The following is an 18,667-nucleotide window of genomic DNA, read 5'->3' as shown; positions in this document are numbered from 1 at the left end:
GCCGCGGTAATTCGCTTTGCTCACAACAACCCTCACTCGACCTAACACTTTAAAATAGTTATAAAAAATTACTTTGACTCGTGAAATACGAAAATGTCGGCATCGTACATCAACAAATGTTAACGTAACGTTAAAGCCGAAAACTAATTACCTAAACACATTGTCGACTGAATTTTAATCAAACTGATGTGATGACTAAAAAAATGCACTATTTATAACACAAGTAAGCCAGTAAACGTTCCAGTTTGCAATGAAATGAGCCTGACACCAGACCAACAACGCTCCAGGGGGTCGACAAACTTATTTTAAGTTTCCGTCTGTATTCATTTTTATAAATTGCTCTACTAGTTAGCACTTGACTGCAATTTAAATCTCATGGATTCAAATTCAAAATTCATATATTTCAAGTAGGCATCATAGAAGCACTTTGAAACGTCAAGTATGTCTATTTGTAGTGACTCTACCACCGGTTCGAAAGGCAGATTCTACCAAGAAGCCGGCAAGAAACTCAGCAGTTGCTCTTTTACAACATAATTTAGCTATTTAGCAATCATTGTATAAGTAAGTGATAATGCATTGTATTTTGATGGCGGCCTAACTTGCTATTAATCGGGTTTATACGGGGTATTAAAATAAAAATATATATACTTACTTCAACAAGCTTGTAGGTCTCGAAATCTTGCAGTTGCCTCTGGAAGCCAAGGTTAGGGTTGGCAACAGCGCGTCCTGCTCGCACCACTTTCAACGCTTCTCGCCAGGTCAGGGGTGTGACCGACATAATGTACGCCACCGCGACCGTCACGCTTCGTGACATGCCAGCCAAGCTACGAAGAAATAACAAAATGTTCAGAATAGCGGTCTTAAATTATGTGGCATCGGCATTCGCCTGCGAAATTACGTAAATAATCTTATCATTACTTTTAAGTGTAAAGTATGTTTTGAAAATATAAAAAACAAGTACGATTAACTTATATAAAAACTTAGAGTAAGTATTAATGTATCAGCTGTTGCTTGTACTTAATAAATAATTAATTATTTGATCGGTTAATTTTTCACCGCTTTTATTGCTATTATTACGAATTATTATATAGTTGCATTCCCTCAAACTGAATAGTTTTACAACATTTTTACTAAGTATTAAAACAAAGTATCTCCCGCTTAGATATTTTAACCTATGCAAAGGACTAGGACTACTATGCAGTTTTCAGCAAGAGATAGCGTCATTAGAGAGGGAGCTATATATTTATACATAGATATTATAGTATTACAACAGCAAAACAATTCAAAGTTTTTTAATTTTGTGTCGTAATTTGCGTGCTTACATTGCAAAGAACGGCTAAACATTACGAAATAGATTCGATTAATTGGAAGGGTGTCATTGGAAGGAATATAACAGAGAACGGGCAGCAACGTGCTCTGGACTACTACCATCAATTGCAATCATTTTATTTATTTTATTTCTACGCTTTAATTGCACACAAATAAAAATAAATAAGAAAAATAAAAAAAACACAGACAGTAGCAGTATACAAAAATACCTTATCGCTTCGTAGCGATCTCTTCAAGCCAAACTTAGGATAAGGAAAACAAAAGGATAACATATTGCAGGTTGTACATATTAAAAAAATACATACTAATACTTGAACTAGATTACACAAATAAAATAATACATAATATAATATAAATATTAAAAAATAATAATAAACTAATATATACTTTAACATATCATAAATACATTAATAACAGTAAATACAATTACAAGTCGTATTTAATGTAAACTATAGTGGTTTTTGACAGCTTTCTTAAATGACTTAGACTGCTTTATGTCGATTGGGAGCGCATTCCACAGCCATATGGCTTGCACTGTAAACGAGTGCTCATAGAACTTAGTTCTATGAAAAGGCATACTCAGAGTTAGCGCGCGACACGATCATCCTGTTCGGAGAGGCTTTTAGTCGAGCAGTAGACAGTGTTAATGATTTAAGAGGCTGTTTATGATTGATTACGGATCCTTTCTAACTTATATAATAACTGCGGAAATTACAGTTACTGAGAAATGTATTTCTTGCATATACAGATCACCCGTAGATCGGGACCGACGGCTTAGCGAGCAATATGAGGTCGAGGGTGGCCGAAGACAATTTTCTAACAAAATAGGCTTAACTGAGAATTTCTTAAAACCCAAAGCTGCAATGCTAAAGAAGGCTTATTTTATAAGCACTGCGGTAATCTACGAAAGGTTTTTAAGGCAGCGTCTACCAAAAATAAGCCCGCCACAAACTTAGAAGTGCGCTTTGTTTAATATCAACATTTTACAAATCAACAATATTATTCCCATCTTGTGTAAGATGAGCGGAGCTGGCTGCTTCCAAACAAACCTTGTAATTAACAGATTCATCAATTCTATATTAACCTCCAAGTTATTAATAAGTTCTAACAATGTGTAAACTCATATATTGGTAAGTTTAACAAAACTTGTAGATAGTTAATTAGTCCCCCCGCAAAGAATTTCTGTATTTCTCGCAGAATCCTATTATTGAATTTTGGTAAGTTGATTGTGTATATCTACTTTGTGCTCATAAAGATTAATGTGTTGTCTTACAAATACTATTTATAAACATATTGCAATGTTACGAAAACAATTTATCAAGATACTCACAAAACAGATTGTAAATAATATATTTATTTAAATTGAGGAACTGTGTATATTTTTATATTTGATATATTTCTATCCCAAAAATAAACCCCTACCCCTACTCATGTGTGGGAGACCCGTTCCCTACAGTGGCCGGTAATGGGTTGATATGATGATGATGATATTTGTTTGACGGCCGACTGCCGCAGTGGGTAGCGACCCTGCTTTCTGAGTCCAAAGCCGTGGGATCGTTTCCCACAACTGGAAAATGTTTGTGTGATGAACATCAATGTTTTTCAGTGTCTGGGTGTTTATCTGTATATTAAAAGTATTTATGTACATTATTCATAAAAATATTCATCAGTCAACTTAGTACCCATAAAACAAGCTACGCTAACTTTGGGGCTAGATGGCGATGTGTGTATTGTCTTAGTATATTTATTTATTTATTTACTTTATTTACTTTATTTATTTATATTATAGTCTCATTCTTTACGTGACATTATGATAAGTACATTCAAATTTTAATTAAACGAATGTTTTTGTAAATTATTTGTATATTTGCATGCTGAAATTTTAGAACATGTTGGAATGAAAGGACATTATTGTGAATTACGTTTATACACTAATTTTATTATTAATTAAACATATATATATATATATACCATAGAAAAAATTATATTTCTATTTGAACAAGTAGGGATCGTACGATCCAGTTCATAGTTTGATTGTACAGCTCTTTTCTGCATTATAAATAATGTTATTTTTTTATTTAAGTTTACTATCATTCTAGGCTGAAGATGAGCATTACGATAAAAACATTCATTCTGTAAGATATAGAATCTGTTAGGTATTGTTATAAGTAGGTACTAGCATAGGTATATAACAATACCTGGCTGAAGGTACCTTGGCAAAGACGATAGAAAAAAGTGGTACAGTTTGTGAATTGCTCTTGAAAATCTGAGACAATGCGACCGTCTCGGCTCTTCAGGTATAAAAGATTGAAGAAGCTACGAAAATACACACTTAACGTCTTACCTTTGACAAGGATAGGTAAGAGCTCTCCCCTTATTCTTTATTATATTCGAAGAGGGGGCTTCATTTTCTTTAGTAAGTCTTTAGTGAGTACCCAGATTCAACATTGCAAGTTTAGTGATTGATACTATAAAAGCTGCTAAGTATTTTTTGAGAAGTACTCAAGTACAAAAGATTTGTGAAAGGTAAAGTAAATGACTTTCAATTATTACATGTGTGAAATTTTGAACAAAAACCACAAACAAGTCGAAAATTTTCAGCAATCGGGACTGTCTATCAGAGGTGGCTTGCTCTAAATACATGTTGATATGTGGTGACTTTTAGTTTATTTTTGTAATCGTCATGATCATTCTCAGCTCTTTACTAGGCAAAGTCCTGCTCTCTTATAGGAGAATAGTAATTGGAGCATTGTCTCACTATGCTTCTCTAATGAAGGGCGGTGGGCTTTGCTATGCCCCGCTTATTATCTTAACCACTAGGCTAAAATAAATGTAGAAAATGAAAATAAACACATACGTTTTTTTAGAAAAAGTTACATACGCACTTATACTTTCACACACGCAAATAGGTACACACACACACAATTGCCCCCTACTTTTTACACCAAACGCATATACCGTCTCACTTTCAACGCGAGTATAAAGATACAATAACAAAAGCCAATGGTTTCATTGTTAAACGTCACACAGTGGGGCGGCGGGTCGAGGTCGGTTTCACGGGAACTAATTAAAAAGTAAAAGTGGCCATTTCCGGGCAGGTGAAACTAGAGCATTAAATTGTTTCTCATGCTTATTATGAGCTTTTCAGCATTTTTTTTTTTGATATAAAAACTTTAATATCTTGGAATTGCGAGCGAATGCTACTTTTTTTTAAAATTTTGAATAGGTCATTACTTCAAAGTCGAATATACTACTATTACTAGGTTGCTACTATTCCTAATTCTTGTAAGAATTGGATTAGGAATTTAAATAACTAAGCTTGAAAGTGTATGGTTGACTAATGCAATATTTGCTCTGATTGATTGGCAGTGATTTGCTGGTATTCAGCGAGGATTTATGACTATACCATACCTATTATATCAAAGCATCTTCAGATCCTTGCAAATACTGATGGGGGCTACATAACTAACTTTTTATTGGGGATGGTAAACCCTCTCCATTAAAAAGTTTTGTTGTGGACAAAATTGCCAAAAAAATACACAGAACTCCTCTTTACTCGTAAAGCCTCCTAAAAATAAAATAAACTTAGACTTTTAAATTTATTTAGCGCTAAAAGAGGAAAAAACATAGAACACTTATCTTTATAAGAGATCTGTAGTGTCTAATCTAGAGTGTAGTGTGATCGAGGGTGACCCTAGACATCGGGAGAGTTTGAGAGGGAGGGAGAGTAGGTACAACAATAATGATATGTCGAACATTCGCAATACCAATAATAAGAATATACTTACATTGAAGACTTACTAATAAACATGTACCTATGTTGTACTTCTAAATGTTAGTATTTTAAAATATTTAAGAAAAGAAAACTGAATTGTGAACCGTATTTTGAAGGAATAAGCAAATTAATTATTATAGTCCAAAAATCGGCACTGAGCCCAGCTAGGGCTAGCACGGGTGGGGGATAAAAATTATATCCCCCGATTATATCCTCTGACAAGGGATATAATTAACGTGCCCACCTGCTAAATCACTGGAACATGGAATAGGAGAAGTTTACCCCCGTTTATTAATACACATATATTATTTGGATATTATTTCACTTCACTTGTGCGCCTGTGCTCTAAGAGTTAATACAGCTGTGGGAGAAGATAAATTTATATCCTTTCCCCGGGGATATAATTGTCTCCTGCCCATGCTAGCCGCGCAGCGTGGAGGACTACAGCCTTAACCCCTTCTCATTGTGGTAGGAAACTCGTGTCTTGTAGTGGGCCGGTAACGGGTTGCTATGATGAGCAAATTACTGTATAAAACATGTCCTAAAGTGATATACGTCCAGCAAGTTACATACATATAAAACAATATAAATATAAATAATAAATAAATATACTACGACAATACACACATCGCCATCTAGCCCCAAAGTAAGCGTAGCTTGTGTTATGGTTACTAAGATAGCTGATGAATATTTTTTTATAAATATATAATACACATAAATACTTATAATATACAGATAAACACCCAGACACTGAAAAATATTCATGTTCATCATACAAACATTGTCCAGTTGTGGGAATCGAACCCACGACCTTGGACTCAGAAAGCAGGGTCGCTGCCCACTGCGCCACTCGGCCGTCGTCGTCGTCAATATGCAAACAACATAAGTAGGCATAATATTAATTAGCATATACCTAAATAATTTATTAGATTTTTGTAGACCCTCATAACTCTCTCTCTACGCTGTAAAAGTAAATGGTTCAGAATGTTCAATCATTATTTTTATCAATTAAGGGAGCGGAATGAAAAATCAACTCCACTCCCTGATTTTCGGGGAAAAGTCGGGTGTGTCTATGTGCACAGTCCCGAAGGTTGACGTTAAAATGCTTTCCGAACATTACCGCACGAATTACCTTTTACTTCCCTCCACGTGTCAACTGCGGCAGTAAACGCTTTTATTTTACTTGCTTGTTTTGTATCAGTTTAAACTTCAATTACCACGGTTGAAATTGTGTAATACATTTTTAAAGTCCAAACAGGCAAACAATCACATGTGTACATACGCGTGATATTGGTAAAAAATCGCAACTCTATTCAAATAAGGCCATAAAAAGGTGAGTACTAAAACAAATCTTACATGTGTAACCTTACAAGTGAGGTTAACCGAAAACTTCTTTTTTACATACTTATAATTGCGGGACAAAGCAGAAGGCCCACGTTATAGGTAAGAGGAAAAGCATTACCTATAAACAGCGCAACACTTCGCAGGGCATGCAAGGAACCAGTCCCGCAACGTACCGTTCTGTGGTCATCAACCGGAGGCGAAGCAATTATAACTTTAAAAGATTCAAATTTTTTCTTATACTCAAGTCATATTGCCCAAACTGTTGTTAAACAAACAGCCTTATGCCCTTATATTTAAAAAAAAATAAGCCTTAAATGCTATGAAAAGTCGAAAGAACCGCTGCCAAAAATGTTGAGACACCTGCTAGCCCTACCTACGTAACCTGCCTATCATACGTACATACATACCTACATTAAGTCGGTCAGTAAAGACAGATTCCATTCGAATTCATATAAGTTGGCGCTTTTCCAAGAGACCACGCAAACAGGTTAAGAACACTCGCGCAGCCGCCCGTGTTCCCAGGATTAGCTTACCCACGCGATCATAAAACGTCCCATACACATTCCGACTAAATGAGCCTACACGTAAACTAGGAACGATGTAATCACATCGTTACGAATACCTAACTAGTACGTACTTCTGCGGTTTAGTTTCCCTTTCTTAGAATACCTTGGATTTGGCGATTTTGGTGCCTAAGACATTTTTAAAATTGCTTTTCTAACTATCTATTTTAGAAACGTATATAAGCATAAAAATAGGATAAAATAGCGTTCTTAATCTCATTCTTTTCATGACATTCCGATAATTCTTAAACGACTGTATATTTTGTGCCATATTGAATATGTCTATGCCCTTATATTTAGTTAATAAATCAGATATAGTGGAAATTCTTGTAACGATACATAAAAATTCCACCACACGTCTTTTGCAGGATGGTGGAACCACTGAATTCAGAACATACAGGATTGAGCCATTATTGCATGCAATGCATTGTGTCCAAAAATAGTGAAAATGTGGGGCATTTTCAGCAAGTCTCCCTTCACACCCGCGTAATGTTGCTAGCGCACATCTCACTTCAAACCGGTGGAATGATGCTAACTCACAAACTTTTCCCATTTTCCCCATTTTATGGTAAATCCTTAGAACATTAGTGGTTTTTGATGCTTTAATATTAACCGTGTACAGGGTTTCTGTATATTTTTTTAATTCTGTGGGTACAACAGGCAGTTAAATTTATTTCGAAAATCCACCTTGAAGCGGGTTTTCATGTTAAAATTATTAGTCAGCTGATATTTATTCCATTCATAAGTTAAGGTTGTATGTACCTTAGTAGGTTCGTTACCTATAACCTTTAAATTTGAAAGCCTTTTATTTTTGAGAAGGTAGATTAAAGCTATAAGATTTTGATAGGGTACGTAGGCAAAGGTTTACGGGATAATTTTACCAGAAATTGAACTCGGAAGAAGTCGCGGGCAATCACTGGTGCATATTATAAAAATCTTTAAATTTTGTGCTTCATTAAAAAAACTTTTCTAGTCTGATACTATTGTTTGGGGACTGAGCGAGTCACTAGTATTAAAATTTTCTCCCATTTCTATCGGGTCACAGACAAAAGGGTCTTGTTAAGTCGTCGAGTTTTCCCTAGGTAAGGTTTTTTGCTATTGGACCAATTCTACCTTTTCAGAATCTTAATGCCCACTAATGAATATTTAAGTCTACGATGGCTCTCTGGGGGACAAAGGCCGAGTGACAACGTAAAAATTGTAATAAAAGTCTTGTTAAAAGTAAGTTTACGTAGTCATGCGACGTGACGTGTTGTAAAACAAACATTGTCGCCTCGCTCCTCATCGTTGTATTTGTTATAGATTTGTAAATATATATTTATGATTTGTGTATATAAAATTGGACTTGTAAGCCTATACGACTGTTAACATGATTCAGATCATAGGTTTACATGCGTGGTTTACTAAAAAAATTATTTATTTTTGGTTAAATTCCATTGTTTTATTATATTGAGATAAAATGTTTGGTTTCGTTCTATAATTTAAAACATTTAATAAATTTACCTAGATAAATGTCGGTTTAATTAATAGTATGAAAGTATGCATATTAATTACCCCGACAAAATGGAAATATAAAAAAGAAAAAGCCCGAAAATAATAAAGTACCTAACCTGTGAGTTTTAAGTTAACTTTATCTTTAACGGGCCTCATAAATACCTAAGCGTCAAAAGGCGTCCGAGTTGAGTGAATTTGTGGTCAGAAATTTTGTTGGAACTATGAACATTTTGTAAGCACAAATACTTGAGGAGCATACTTTGCAAACAGGATAAAACAAAAATATCTATAGAATACAAAAAGAAGCTTCAAACTTATATAGCTTGAAAATGAGTTTAAAGCTTCTTTTTTATTCTACCTTATCTTCTTTTTTTAATTCTATCTTTTTATATAATAAACTACCAGCAACTTCGTTTGCATGGAATATCGGATATCCCGCGAGAGTAGGAATTTTTTCCGCCGTGCCTATCGCCTAAAAAACAAGTGACAGGCAAGGTAAAAAGCCAATAAAGTCAAAATACGAAATTTATGCATATAACTTGAAATGTGAAATTTAACTCCAATTTTCCTTTTACTTTTAGCGGTTGAATATAAAAAAAAACTAAATAACACGTAATTCTTCATTTTTAAACCCAAAGGCCGAATATCTTTATATATATTTCTTGTGTGCGTGTGTATGTCACTGAACTCCTACTAAACGGCTGGACCGATTTGAATGAACTTTTTGGTATGCGTTTGAGTGGCACCCTGGATGGTTTAGATTCACAAATCAGCCCGACAGATGGCGCTGGGGTCCGCTAGTATATATATATGAAAGAACTTTCATCAGGTATAAAATAAATAAAGCGAAATATCTTCTATTTAAAAAATTGTGTCACACGTTTTTTCTATTCTAAACCAAAAACCTCTAAAGGATGCTCACAGAATATTCTCGACGGTAATTTTCGACGTTGAGCCGCTTGTGCTGTAGGTTGTCTGCCAGTCAGTGCAGTCTTTTACACTTACAGATGAACACATAAAAAAAAATCAAAATCCACGATGGAAACAAACTTCTCTAACGCTCCTGCTGCTCTTTGGTAAAAACCGTGTACACGACTAATATTGAAGAATCAAAAACCACTCCACTTTAGTAGTGTTTCTCAACTAGGCAAGCCACTTCGTTTCATTTAGCAGTTCACAGTAATTATTTTGCTAAACGTTTACCATGAAATGGGGAAAATGGGAACAGTTTGTAAGCTAGCAACATTTCGCGGTTACGAAGTTAGACATGCGCGTGGCGTTTTCACTGTTTTTGGACTCAATGCACTGCATGCAATGCATGGCTGAATGAGGGATCTGTATGCTCTTAATTCTGCGCTTATCATACAAAACTGATAAAAATGTCAAAATATGCATACTCAATTCAAAACAGACTTTAAATAGGCCTATTTGAATAAAGACAATTTTAATTGAATTGAATTTAAATTATAGTTTAGGTATTTAAGACATTTCTGAATTGACCCTTTATTGTCGTAGAATATTTATTTATTATAGTTTATGTGCTTTTGAAATAGATCTACTTAGCTGCCTGAAAACCACAAAAAAACAAAAAAGAAAGAAAAACGTAAAACGAACAAAATATATTAGATAATTTTTAAATGTCGCTTTTCGCTACGAGTAACAAATTATAAAGAGTAGTTTACCACTTGATACTCGCGGAAATGAAGCTAAAGTGGTTAAATGGAATAAATACGGCGGAATTCACAGCGAGAGCTGAATTATAAAACAGGCCACGATTGATAAATGGGACGGCTCGGTCGCAAATCAAATTTTTCACTTTGTATTTCGTACCGGATAATGTTTTTGATATATTTACATTTTTAATGCCACGGGAACATTATTATATTTGTGAAAGTACGTTGCTATTTTTTTTAATCAATGAACCCTACCAAAAAGATGCAGAATAAATTTTACAGAATATAAGGTTATTTACAATTCCTCTTTTTGCTAAAAAATTAACTTTTTTTTATTTCTTCAAAGTTCTAGTGTGCCTGTTACATATTAAATTTTCGTAGGGTTGATGATGACTTTTGTAGAGACTACTTTCCCTAACAGAAAAACCAGACAAAATATTTATATATTTGTAAAAACCAAACAAGAATCATGACAAATTCATTCCTTCATATTTTTATCATAAAAATAAATAAAAAATTAAAACGCCCAATATTTGTTCGTCCAAATACCAAATTTATTTCGGAGGAGTGTTGTACAAACAGAATTTATTTGGTCGGTAAACTGTAACAGCTTGTTCACCGTAACGTATGCGATCGATGAAGGCTCTCAAAACAAATACGAATATTAAAAGGCAATACCTTTCGGGAATCGAGAGGAAGAAAACCGTATTTTTATTAATGGGCTACCTATTATATTCTATTATATATTCTATCTCTATAGGCCGGCCCAATTTATCTTTAGAAATATCTTTATTCAATAGTACCTACGTTGAATATAATATTTGAATATTACTTTGAATGTAATATTCAAAGATTTTAATATCTATTATAGTTTTGAAACCAAGCCAGCTAATGCTTCGTATTTGATTTTTAAATAACATCTAGGTATATAAGTGTGTTTATTAAGCAAATGAAGATCTTTTATATTCTATGTTCCTGCTTAAATATTTACCTACTTCAACGATAGCCAATAAAATAGTTGCTAAAAATTTGGGAGGGGTACGCAGTCAATCATGGGCTCATTTATAATGAGAAAACAACCGAATGCAAGATCTGTAAGTCCTAAGGTACTCCTATGAAAGAATGTAAAGTGCTTCATGTTATTATAGTGAATGGACCTTAGTAAAAAATTTAGGGCTTTGGCGGTGCGCTGTAATATGTTGGTCCACAGGTTTGCGTAATGTAGACAGGAAGAAAAAGTTAGTTCATTCAAAGCCTTTTGTCAAACTCTTCACACGGGATCCCTGTGGACCAGCTATATACAGGCATCGTTGAGTGCTGTACAAGTTCTATATAATGACGGTTTTAGAATGCTTTTAGGCGTACCGCGTTATTGTTGTTCATCGGAAATGTTCGCGAGGGATCATAAGTAATACTGAAGACTTTTTTGCCACCAGTATGACATTTTATAATATAATAAAAAATCTTAATTCTAAACAATATAATAAAAGGTTTTTTTTACTTTATAGGATAGGGCATCCATGAGATTTTAAATAATTATTTTACTACAAGCTTCTGAAGCTAAACTAAGAAACCTTGTATTTCAGCTTCAATGAAGGAAGAGTATAGCATATTTGATGAAAAGAACGTGGATAAGCAGCAATAGCTATCTAGAGGCGCTAATGATGGATACAGACGATGAGCTCTATAAAGCTTTAACGTGATGTCGCAGTACCCTAGCGCCTTCAGTGGCAATCCGTGTCTGTGTCGACGCGGTCTTCTTGACTTCACCACTCCTAAGCCAGCCTATATCCGGCTCGGAGGACCAATGAACGCGCCCACAACAAATCCGAGTGTTGAATGAATTAAACTCTGAGCAAGATGAAAGAGGCCTATACTAATTATTAGTAAAGAATCTTCATAGCGCGATGCAATATTAAATAAAACCAAAACAGCGCCATCTATCGCATGACTTAAAAATGAACATGACATAAAATTACACGTACCCACAGTTAAGAACATACAGAAACTGTGTTCAGGATTAATATTGAAGCATCAAAAACCACTCCACTTTAGTAGTGTTTCTCCAACAGGTGGTTAGACACTTCATTCCATTTGGCAGTTGACGGTAATTATTTTGCCTCTAATGTTCAAAACGTTTACCATGGGGAAAATGGGTGAAGTTTGTAAGCTAGCATCATTCCACCGGTATGAAGTGAGATGTACGCGGAGCGTTTACACTGTTTTTGAACAGAATGCACTGCATGCAATAATGGCTGAACGAGGATCCTGGTCAAGTTTTCTTCTATGCACGTACCCTACGTGTGGAGTTAAAAACTCTAATTTCTATTATCTAGTATAAGTTTTTTTGTTTATAATATTTTATATTATTCAACAATAGTGTAAAACCTGAAATTCGATCATAGTAGCCAGAATAAAGAACATTATTATGTATGTGCCCCTTCAGGCACGTAGACAAGTACGGGATATTACTTTTTTGTTTGAAATTTTAAGGAATGAAATTGGTACTCTCCAAATAGAATATGGTTTTGTTTGTCTAAAAAAATATTATGCTCTTAGCTTTATTTACACAGCTACTCAAAGCTATAATAATAACTTCTCGGATTTGGATTTATTTCATTTCACTCTTCCTCAATAAAAAATCATAATTCCAAACTAGTACTACTAATTGTTCTATGTCTTCATATATCCCTTTGATAGATAATGATACCAAGCGTTACATGTAGATACATGTATTTATTTTAAACTCATAATTATAAATTTCATAATTTAGATCTTTGCTGTAAATTTTTGTGTATGATTAAGTTTATTAGCGGCTACTTAATTGATGTACTTGTGTCATATTTTCTTTGTATTAACAATTCGTAGTATACTGTTTAGGCCTTTATAAATAAAATAATATAAATATATGACGGTCGATTGGCGCAGTGGGCAGCGACCCTGCTTTCTGAGTCCAAGGCCGTGGGTTCGATTCCCACAACTGGAAAATGTTAGTGTGATGAACATGAATGTTTTTCAGTGTCTGGGTGTTTATATGTACATTATAAGTATTTCTGTATATTATTCATTAAACAATATTCATTAGTCATCTTAGTACCCATAACACAAGCTACACTTACTTTGGGGCTAGTGGCGATTTGTGTATAGTCGTAGTATATTTATTTAAATAAAATAATATTCATATATATATCGGAATTCCGTCTTTAAATGGGGGGAAGGAAATTGTAGGAAAATCCTATGATTATCTGGGACTGTAACATTAAAACACGAATATACCAGTAGAAGCTAGTTATATGTGGAACGTTCTTTAAGTATAAAATCTGTTAGATTAATATTTCAAGTAACAGTACTAAAGTATAGGCGTATTAAAAAAAACAAAGTAATATTCTTGGTTATAGAGATTGTAAAGAAAAATTTAATTTATAAAAAATTGTTAAGTTGCGGGCTGCCGGTTGTGGATACCTTTTTAATAAATTAGATGTCTTAAATAGTCAGTGTTCATTTCTATACAATTCAGGTAAATGTATGTGTTTTTGAGACGTTTATTTTATAGCAGAAGTCTAAAAATTAATATTATTCTTTACGTTATAGAATATTAAAAAATCAATTATTCTGGATATCGAGTAGGTAATTGGATGAAAGGTTTTTCTCGGGAATATGAAAAGCTTTGGTCTCGAAAACCGATTTAGAGTTTCTCTCACGTCTGACAATACGAGTAGGTAACTTCTGATAAATAGCTTTCTTTTTTACAATTACTAAAAACGTACGCTTTACTTTTCAGTACAAATAGACTTTACAGATAAATTTTTCAAAAGCTTCTACAAGGTGGTGAAAATCTTTCCTTTTTCATTCGAAATACAGAAACCGCATACTCACCAATGGATCAAAACGTTGCCGTCTCTCAACCGCGCCGCGTGTATAAAATCGTTGCACAAACTGAAATACTGCGTTAGGTTCTGATCCGGGGAGTCGGACGCCATTATGCAGAGGTAGTGTTTATCCTGAGGACAAAATATTTGATTACTTAAAAGTACTTTCTGAACTTGTGAAAAGTGGTGATAGCCCAGTAGGAGCTCGACTTCACTTCGGGGGGGGCGAGTTCGAATCCCAGCACGCAACTCTAACTAACTAACTCTACTCTAACTCTATAACTTTTCTAAGTTATGTGTGTTTCTTTATATGTAATTAAAATATCACTTGTTTCAACGGTGAAAGGAAACATACGTGTTGTTGAGTTATTATTTTATTAGCTATTAGATTATCTAGGAATTAGGATCATAAATATTTTTTGTTTACAGTATGTAAACATACCTTATGTTATGGTTGTCATGGCGCATCTTTTTAGGCCAATTTTGTACAGCTGTATCTCTCAATATTTACTTATTAAAATATCATAAAATACCAGCATCGTATCAATATTACCGCCGTGTCATGTGGTGACCGCAGATAAGAAGTGTATATTTGTCACCACCCCTCCTTGTTCCGCGGATGTCTTACGATGCGATTATAACAGAGAACGGGCAACAGCATTCTCTGTCACTACTACCATCTATTGAGATAACCCAAACGTCTTCTTACGTGTCGTAGTTATGGGCAAACCGTCCCATTCGGAGAGGCTTTTCAGTGGCCTTTCAAGTTTCAGCGTTCAGCAGTGGACTGTTATAGGCTATTTATTGATCACACCCGAATATGTGTTATTCGGGTTAAGCAAACCCGAATGACACCTATTCGGGTTAAGCAAAGACTTCAATCAACAGTGAAATAAAAGTTACCTGTTTGCTTGCATTTCTCAATATTTTTCATATACTTATTTGCATCGACAATATGTATGTTATATATTTGCATATTTGTATCTGTTGTATTTGAATTTTAGTAGTTTACATTCATTATGGGTAATTTCATGTATGTTTATATCTTATTTGTATTTATATGTAATATATATATATATATATATATTTATTTATAGTTATATATTTTATTTATATATTGTATAATTTTTAAAACTTATTGATTGCACCACCTAACTCTTTTCTATGTTTTTCCTTTTACGCCTTTGGTTGCTTGGAAGAAATCGCTATGTAGCGATAAGGCCTTCAAATTGTACTCTCTTGCTCTGTATTTATATCTCTGTCACTACTTTTTTTCTTTGGTGTACAATAAAAGTGTATTCATTCATTCATCGACTTTCACTACCTTGCGTCTTTTGTAAGCAAATAAATCACTAACGAGATATCTGTCGATGCCACAAAAATCAAGGAAAGGTGCAAAGAAAAATCGCACCCGTCAGCCAGTCTTCAATTGCAGCTCCAACACACTCAAATGGAGCGGAGTGCCGCAAGGGCAAAACTCAGCGACCGCGGTCTCTCATTTCGCATACATCTGCAAACACTCGTACGCAAAGAGATGTGCTAATATCGTCAAAATAAGTTGGAGGCCAACCTAACTTGTCGATAGTTTAACTGTTACAAACCAGAGAGCTACTTCTACAAATATAATCACGAAAAGATCTGAGTCCGAACATTTTATTTTTAATTATTTGAAACCACATCACCATAATTAACCAATGACCGGCCTACTACAGCGTATGGGACTTAGATCAAAATGAGAATAGTAAAGGCCACGTAGTGGTATTCTCACGCCCGTAGGACCATTATGGCGACGATATTTTCCTTCACCATAAAAGCAGTTAAAAACGCGAATTTCTAACTCAGAAATGTTAGAGGTGCGTGCCCTGAACGGAAGGCCGAAGTCAATAGATATAAGCTTCCATTATAGAATAACCTAATACCCAATTCCAGACTCCACCTGGAAACGGAGCTAGGCTATGACGATCCGACGAAGAACATACCTACCTATCTAATTAACATAACAACATAATATAAAAATATTCTTTAAGTACATCCCTATAATATATATTATGTAGTATTATATTATATAGTGTATATACTTACTCATTTATTGTATTTTATCGTATTTAAATATGTAAGTGTTGTTATTATATATATTAGTTTATTTTTATATTTATTTCTTAATTATATAATTTACTTTTTATCTTTTTGTGTACACTAGTTTATGTATTAGCATGTAGTTATTCGCATGTATGTATTTTAATATTTGTACCACCAGCAGTCTATTCTCCTCTTCTTTTTTTTTCCTAATTCTAAGGTTGCCTGGCAGAGATCGCTATTAAGCGATAAGGCCGCCTTTTGTATTACTACTTCTTTCGATATGCTTCTGTTTTTGTTATATTTTTAAAATGTTAATGTTGTGGCATACAAATAAAGAGTTTAATAATAATATAATACGAAACCCCGACGATTTAAGGCAACAACTTATCTCTTTGGTTTCGCAACGCTTAGGGCATCAACAACACGTTGTCAGTTCGTGAAACGGCGAAATTACTGTTTTGTGGATAAATAGCTTGTGAGCTTTTCGTGCCAGATTAAATTATTATGAACACACCTGCACGTTCCGGGCGATCTCATACACAAAGATTTTGTGGTTAAAGACGTTTATTTTTCTCAAAAGAAATTACATTTTCACTCAATGAGAATATTTACAACTTATTTTTTGTAATATTAAAACTACAAACTGCGATTTTGAGATAATTTACTAAAAAAGAAAATACAATGGACCTTATATTTTCTTTCTTATCGTCTCAAGTCTAGTAAGAGAGAGATCCTGGGTTCGATCTTTTGCAGAGGCAGTTAGGAAATTTATAATGTCTGAATTTTCTCGGATGGTCTGGTGGGATTCTTCGGCCTTGCCTAGTTACCACCTTACACAGGTGCTGTGTGGAACCCGATTAGGGGATGCAACTGGTATATCCCTTAGGTTGGTGTCAGTTTGGCCCGATCATCTTAGACATCATCTGTTATCATCAGGTGAGATTGCAGTCAAAGGAACATGTAAAAAAATAAAAAAATCTGGCTAAAATGGAAGTTGTAGAAGAATAAAAAAAAGTTGGTAACCGTGTTTTCGCAATGAGGAGAAGAGATGAGAGGTCACATCGTCGGTGATAAGATTGAGTTAATATCCGAGATTAAGTATCGTGAAAATCGACATGAGTTTAGAAAGTTAAACCTATGCATACATTATTTCGACAAACATTTGTGTGAGTACAAGTGATCCTTGCGCATTATTTACTGGCCTCTTAAAATTTCATACTACAAAATAAATCTTGTTGTTTGATAAAGTAGTGTATTACATCTTATCCCTCAGCCTTGACTATAACTTTCCGAGAGTTCTAGGTAGTCTTAAGGGAGACATAAAAGCGGATTCACTCAGATCGCAGCAATTCATGTTATGTTAACAATAATGATCAGTTACACGTAGTTACGAAAGGCATGGCACGTTCGGCTTTATAGTGTGTCATAAATTGTTATTACTGTACCTACTTTTAAAGCGATGGAGTGGTGTAGTGCAATTCCGCCTGATTGTATATTCAAAGTGTGATTCGCTCGGTAGGTTTATATTAAGTTATAATAATGAAATCTCAACTGCTCATAACTTCCTCTTCCTCGGACTCTCTGTAGTGAGGGCTCGGGGTAACTGAACAGGGCGATGGCCCTTCTCAGTAGTTTCAGCGCCGTCTGAACTTCAGGCGGGTTATTGGGTGGGACCGTTGGGTCCGTGGTGTCGAGACCGGGGGATCGAGCCTGCGACGAGTCGCGGCGATCAGCGGTGTTGCGGCGACTTGGAGTGTCCGTGGGTCCGAGCTTTATAATGCGTATTGGCGAGCGCCCATCAGCCAGTGGCGAGAAAGCGGTTAGTAGTCCAGGAGGTTACGCGGCAAACCTCTGACGTCCGGCGGGCGCCGCCGCCGATGGTATGGCGCTATGCCTAGTACAAAATACAACGCAAAATATTGATTTTCCCAAAGACAGCGGGCGTCAATGGTTGAGAAGTGCTCCCGGCACTTCACCTTCAGCTCCTTTATTGTCCCGAGCACAGATTGCTTACCTACTATTGAGCATAATCGCAAGCGCAACTAGTGTAATACTTATTATAGTATAGTTTCGGTGGCCATCCTTGGTTTTCATCGTCAGTTTCACGTTACTAAATGAGACTTTTCTAAATAAAATGCTCAAGTTGTATTAACAAAATACTAAAATCGCTATAGGTGTTCCTATATGTATTCCTCGATTTTACCGGGATCCCTCAAATAGACTTCTGTGGTATGACATACTAAACAGTTTACAAAAAAAAAACAGTCGAATTGACAGCCTCCTCCTTTTTTTTAAGTCAGTTGAAAAAGCACATAGCTCTGAAAGGTTTAAGGCTAAAGTGTGCAGGGGATCGAACTCGGTCTCCACGAAAAACCTCTCATCTCATCCAATCATCTTCAGCCAATTAACGTTGCACAGGCATTCCTTCCCATGGAAGGTAGAGGAACTTTCCATGGGAACTTTCCATGGTACTTTCCATGTTACTTTAATGCGAGGTGGGCAGCTTCCCAATTATTACCACATCTTACTTATAATAACCGG

At 35.0% G+C, this 18,667-nt stretch overlaps 1 protein-coding gene across 3 annotated transcripts in view; it reads right to left on the bottom strand.

The window, feature by feature from the left end:
- LOC120630735 (dual specificity protein phosphatase 22-like) overlaps nt 1-18,667 on the bottom strand; it is a 76,564-nt gene that overhangs the window by 18,626 nt on the left and 39,271 nt on the right. For all 3 annotated transcript variants that reach the window (XM_039900029.1, XM_039900027.1, XM_039900028.1), the window contains exons 3-4: nt 14,055-14,179; nt 653-824 (exon numbers count right to left, since the gene is read on the bottom strand). In XM_039900029.1, coding sequence (XP_039755963.1) covers nt 653-824; nt 14,055-14,179 — 297 coding nt within the window. The remainder of the gene's footprint in view (nt 1-652; nt 825-14,054; nt 14,180-18,667) is intronic.

This window comes from Pararge aegeria, chromosome 16 (assembly GCF_905163445.1).
Source record: "Pararge aegeria chromosome 16, ilParAegt1.1, whole genome shotgun sequence".
In the NCBI taxonomy this organism is placed as follows: domain Eukaryota; kingdom Metazoa; phylum Arthropoda; class Insecta; order Lepidoptera; family Nymphalidae; genus Pararge; species Pararge aegeria.
Note: the sequence above shows the minus strand (reverse complement) of the source record. Positions and strands in the feature narration are given on the sequence as shown.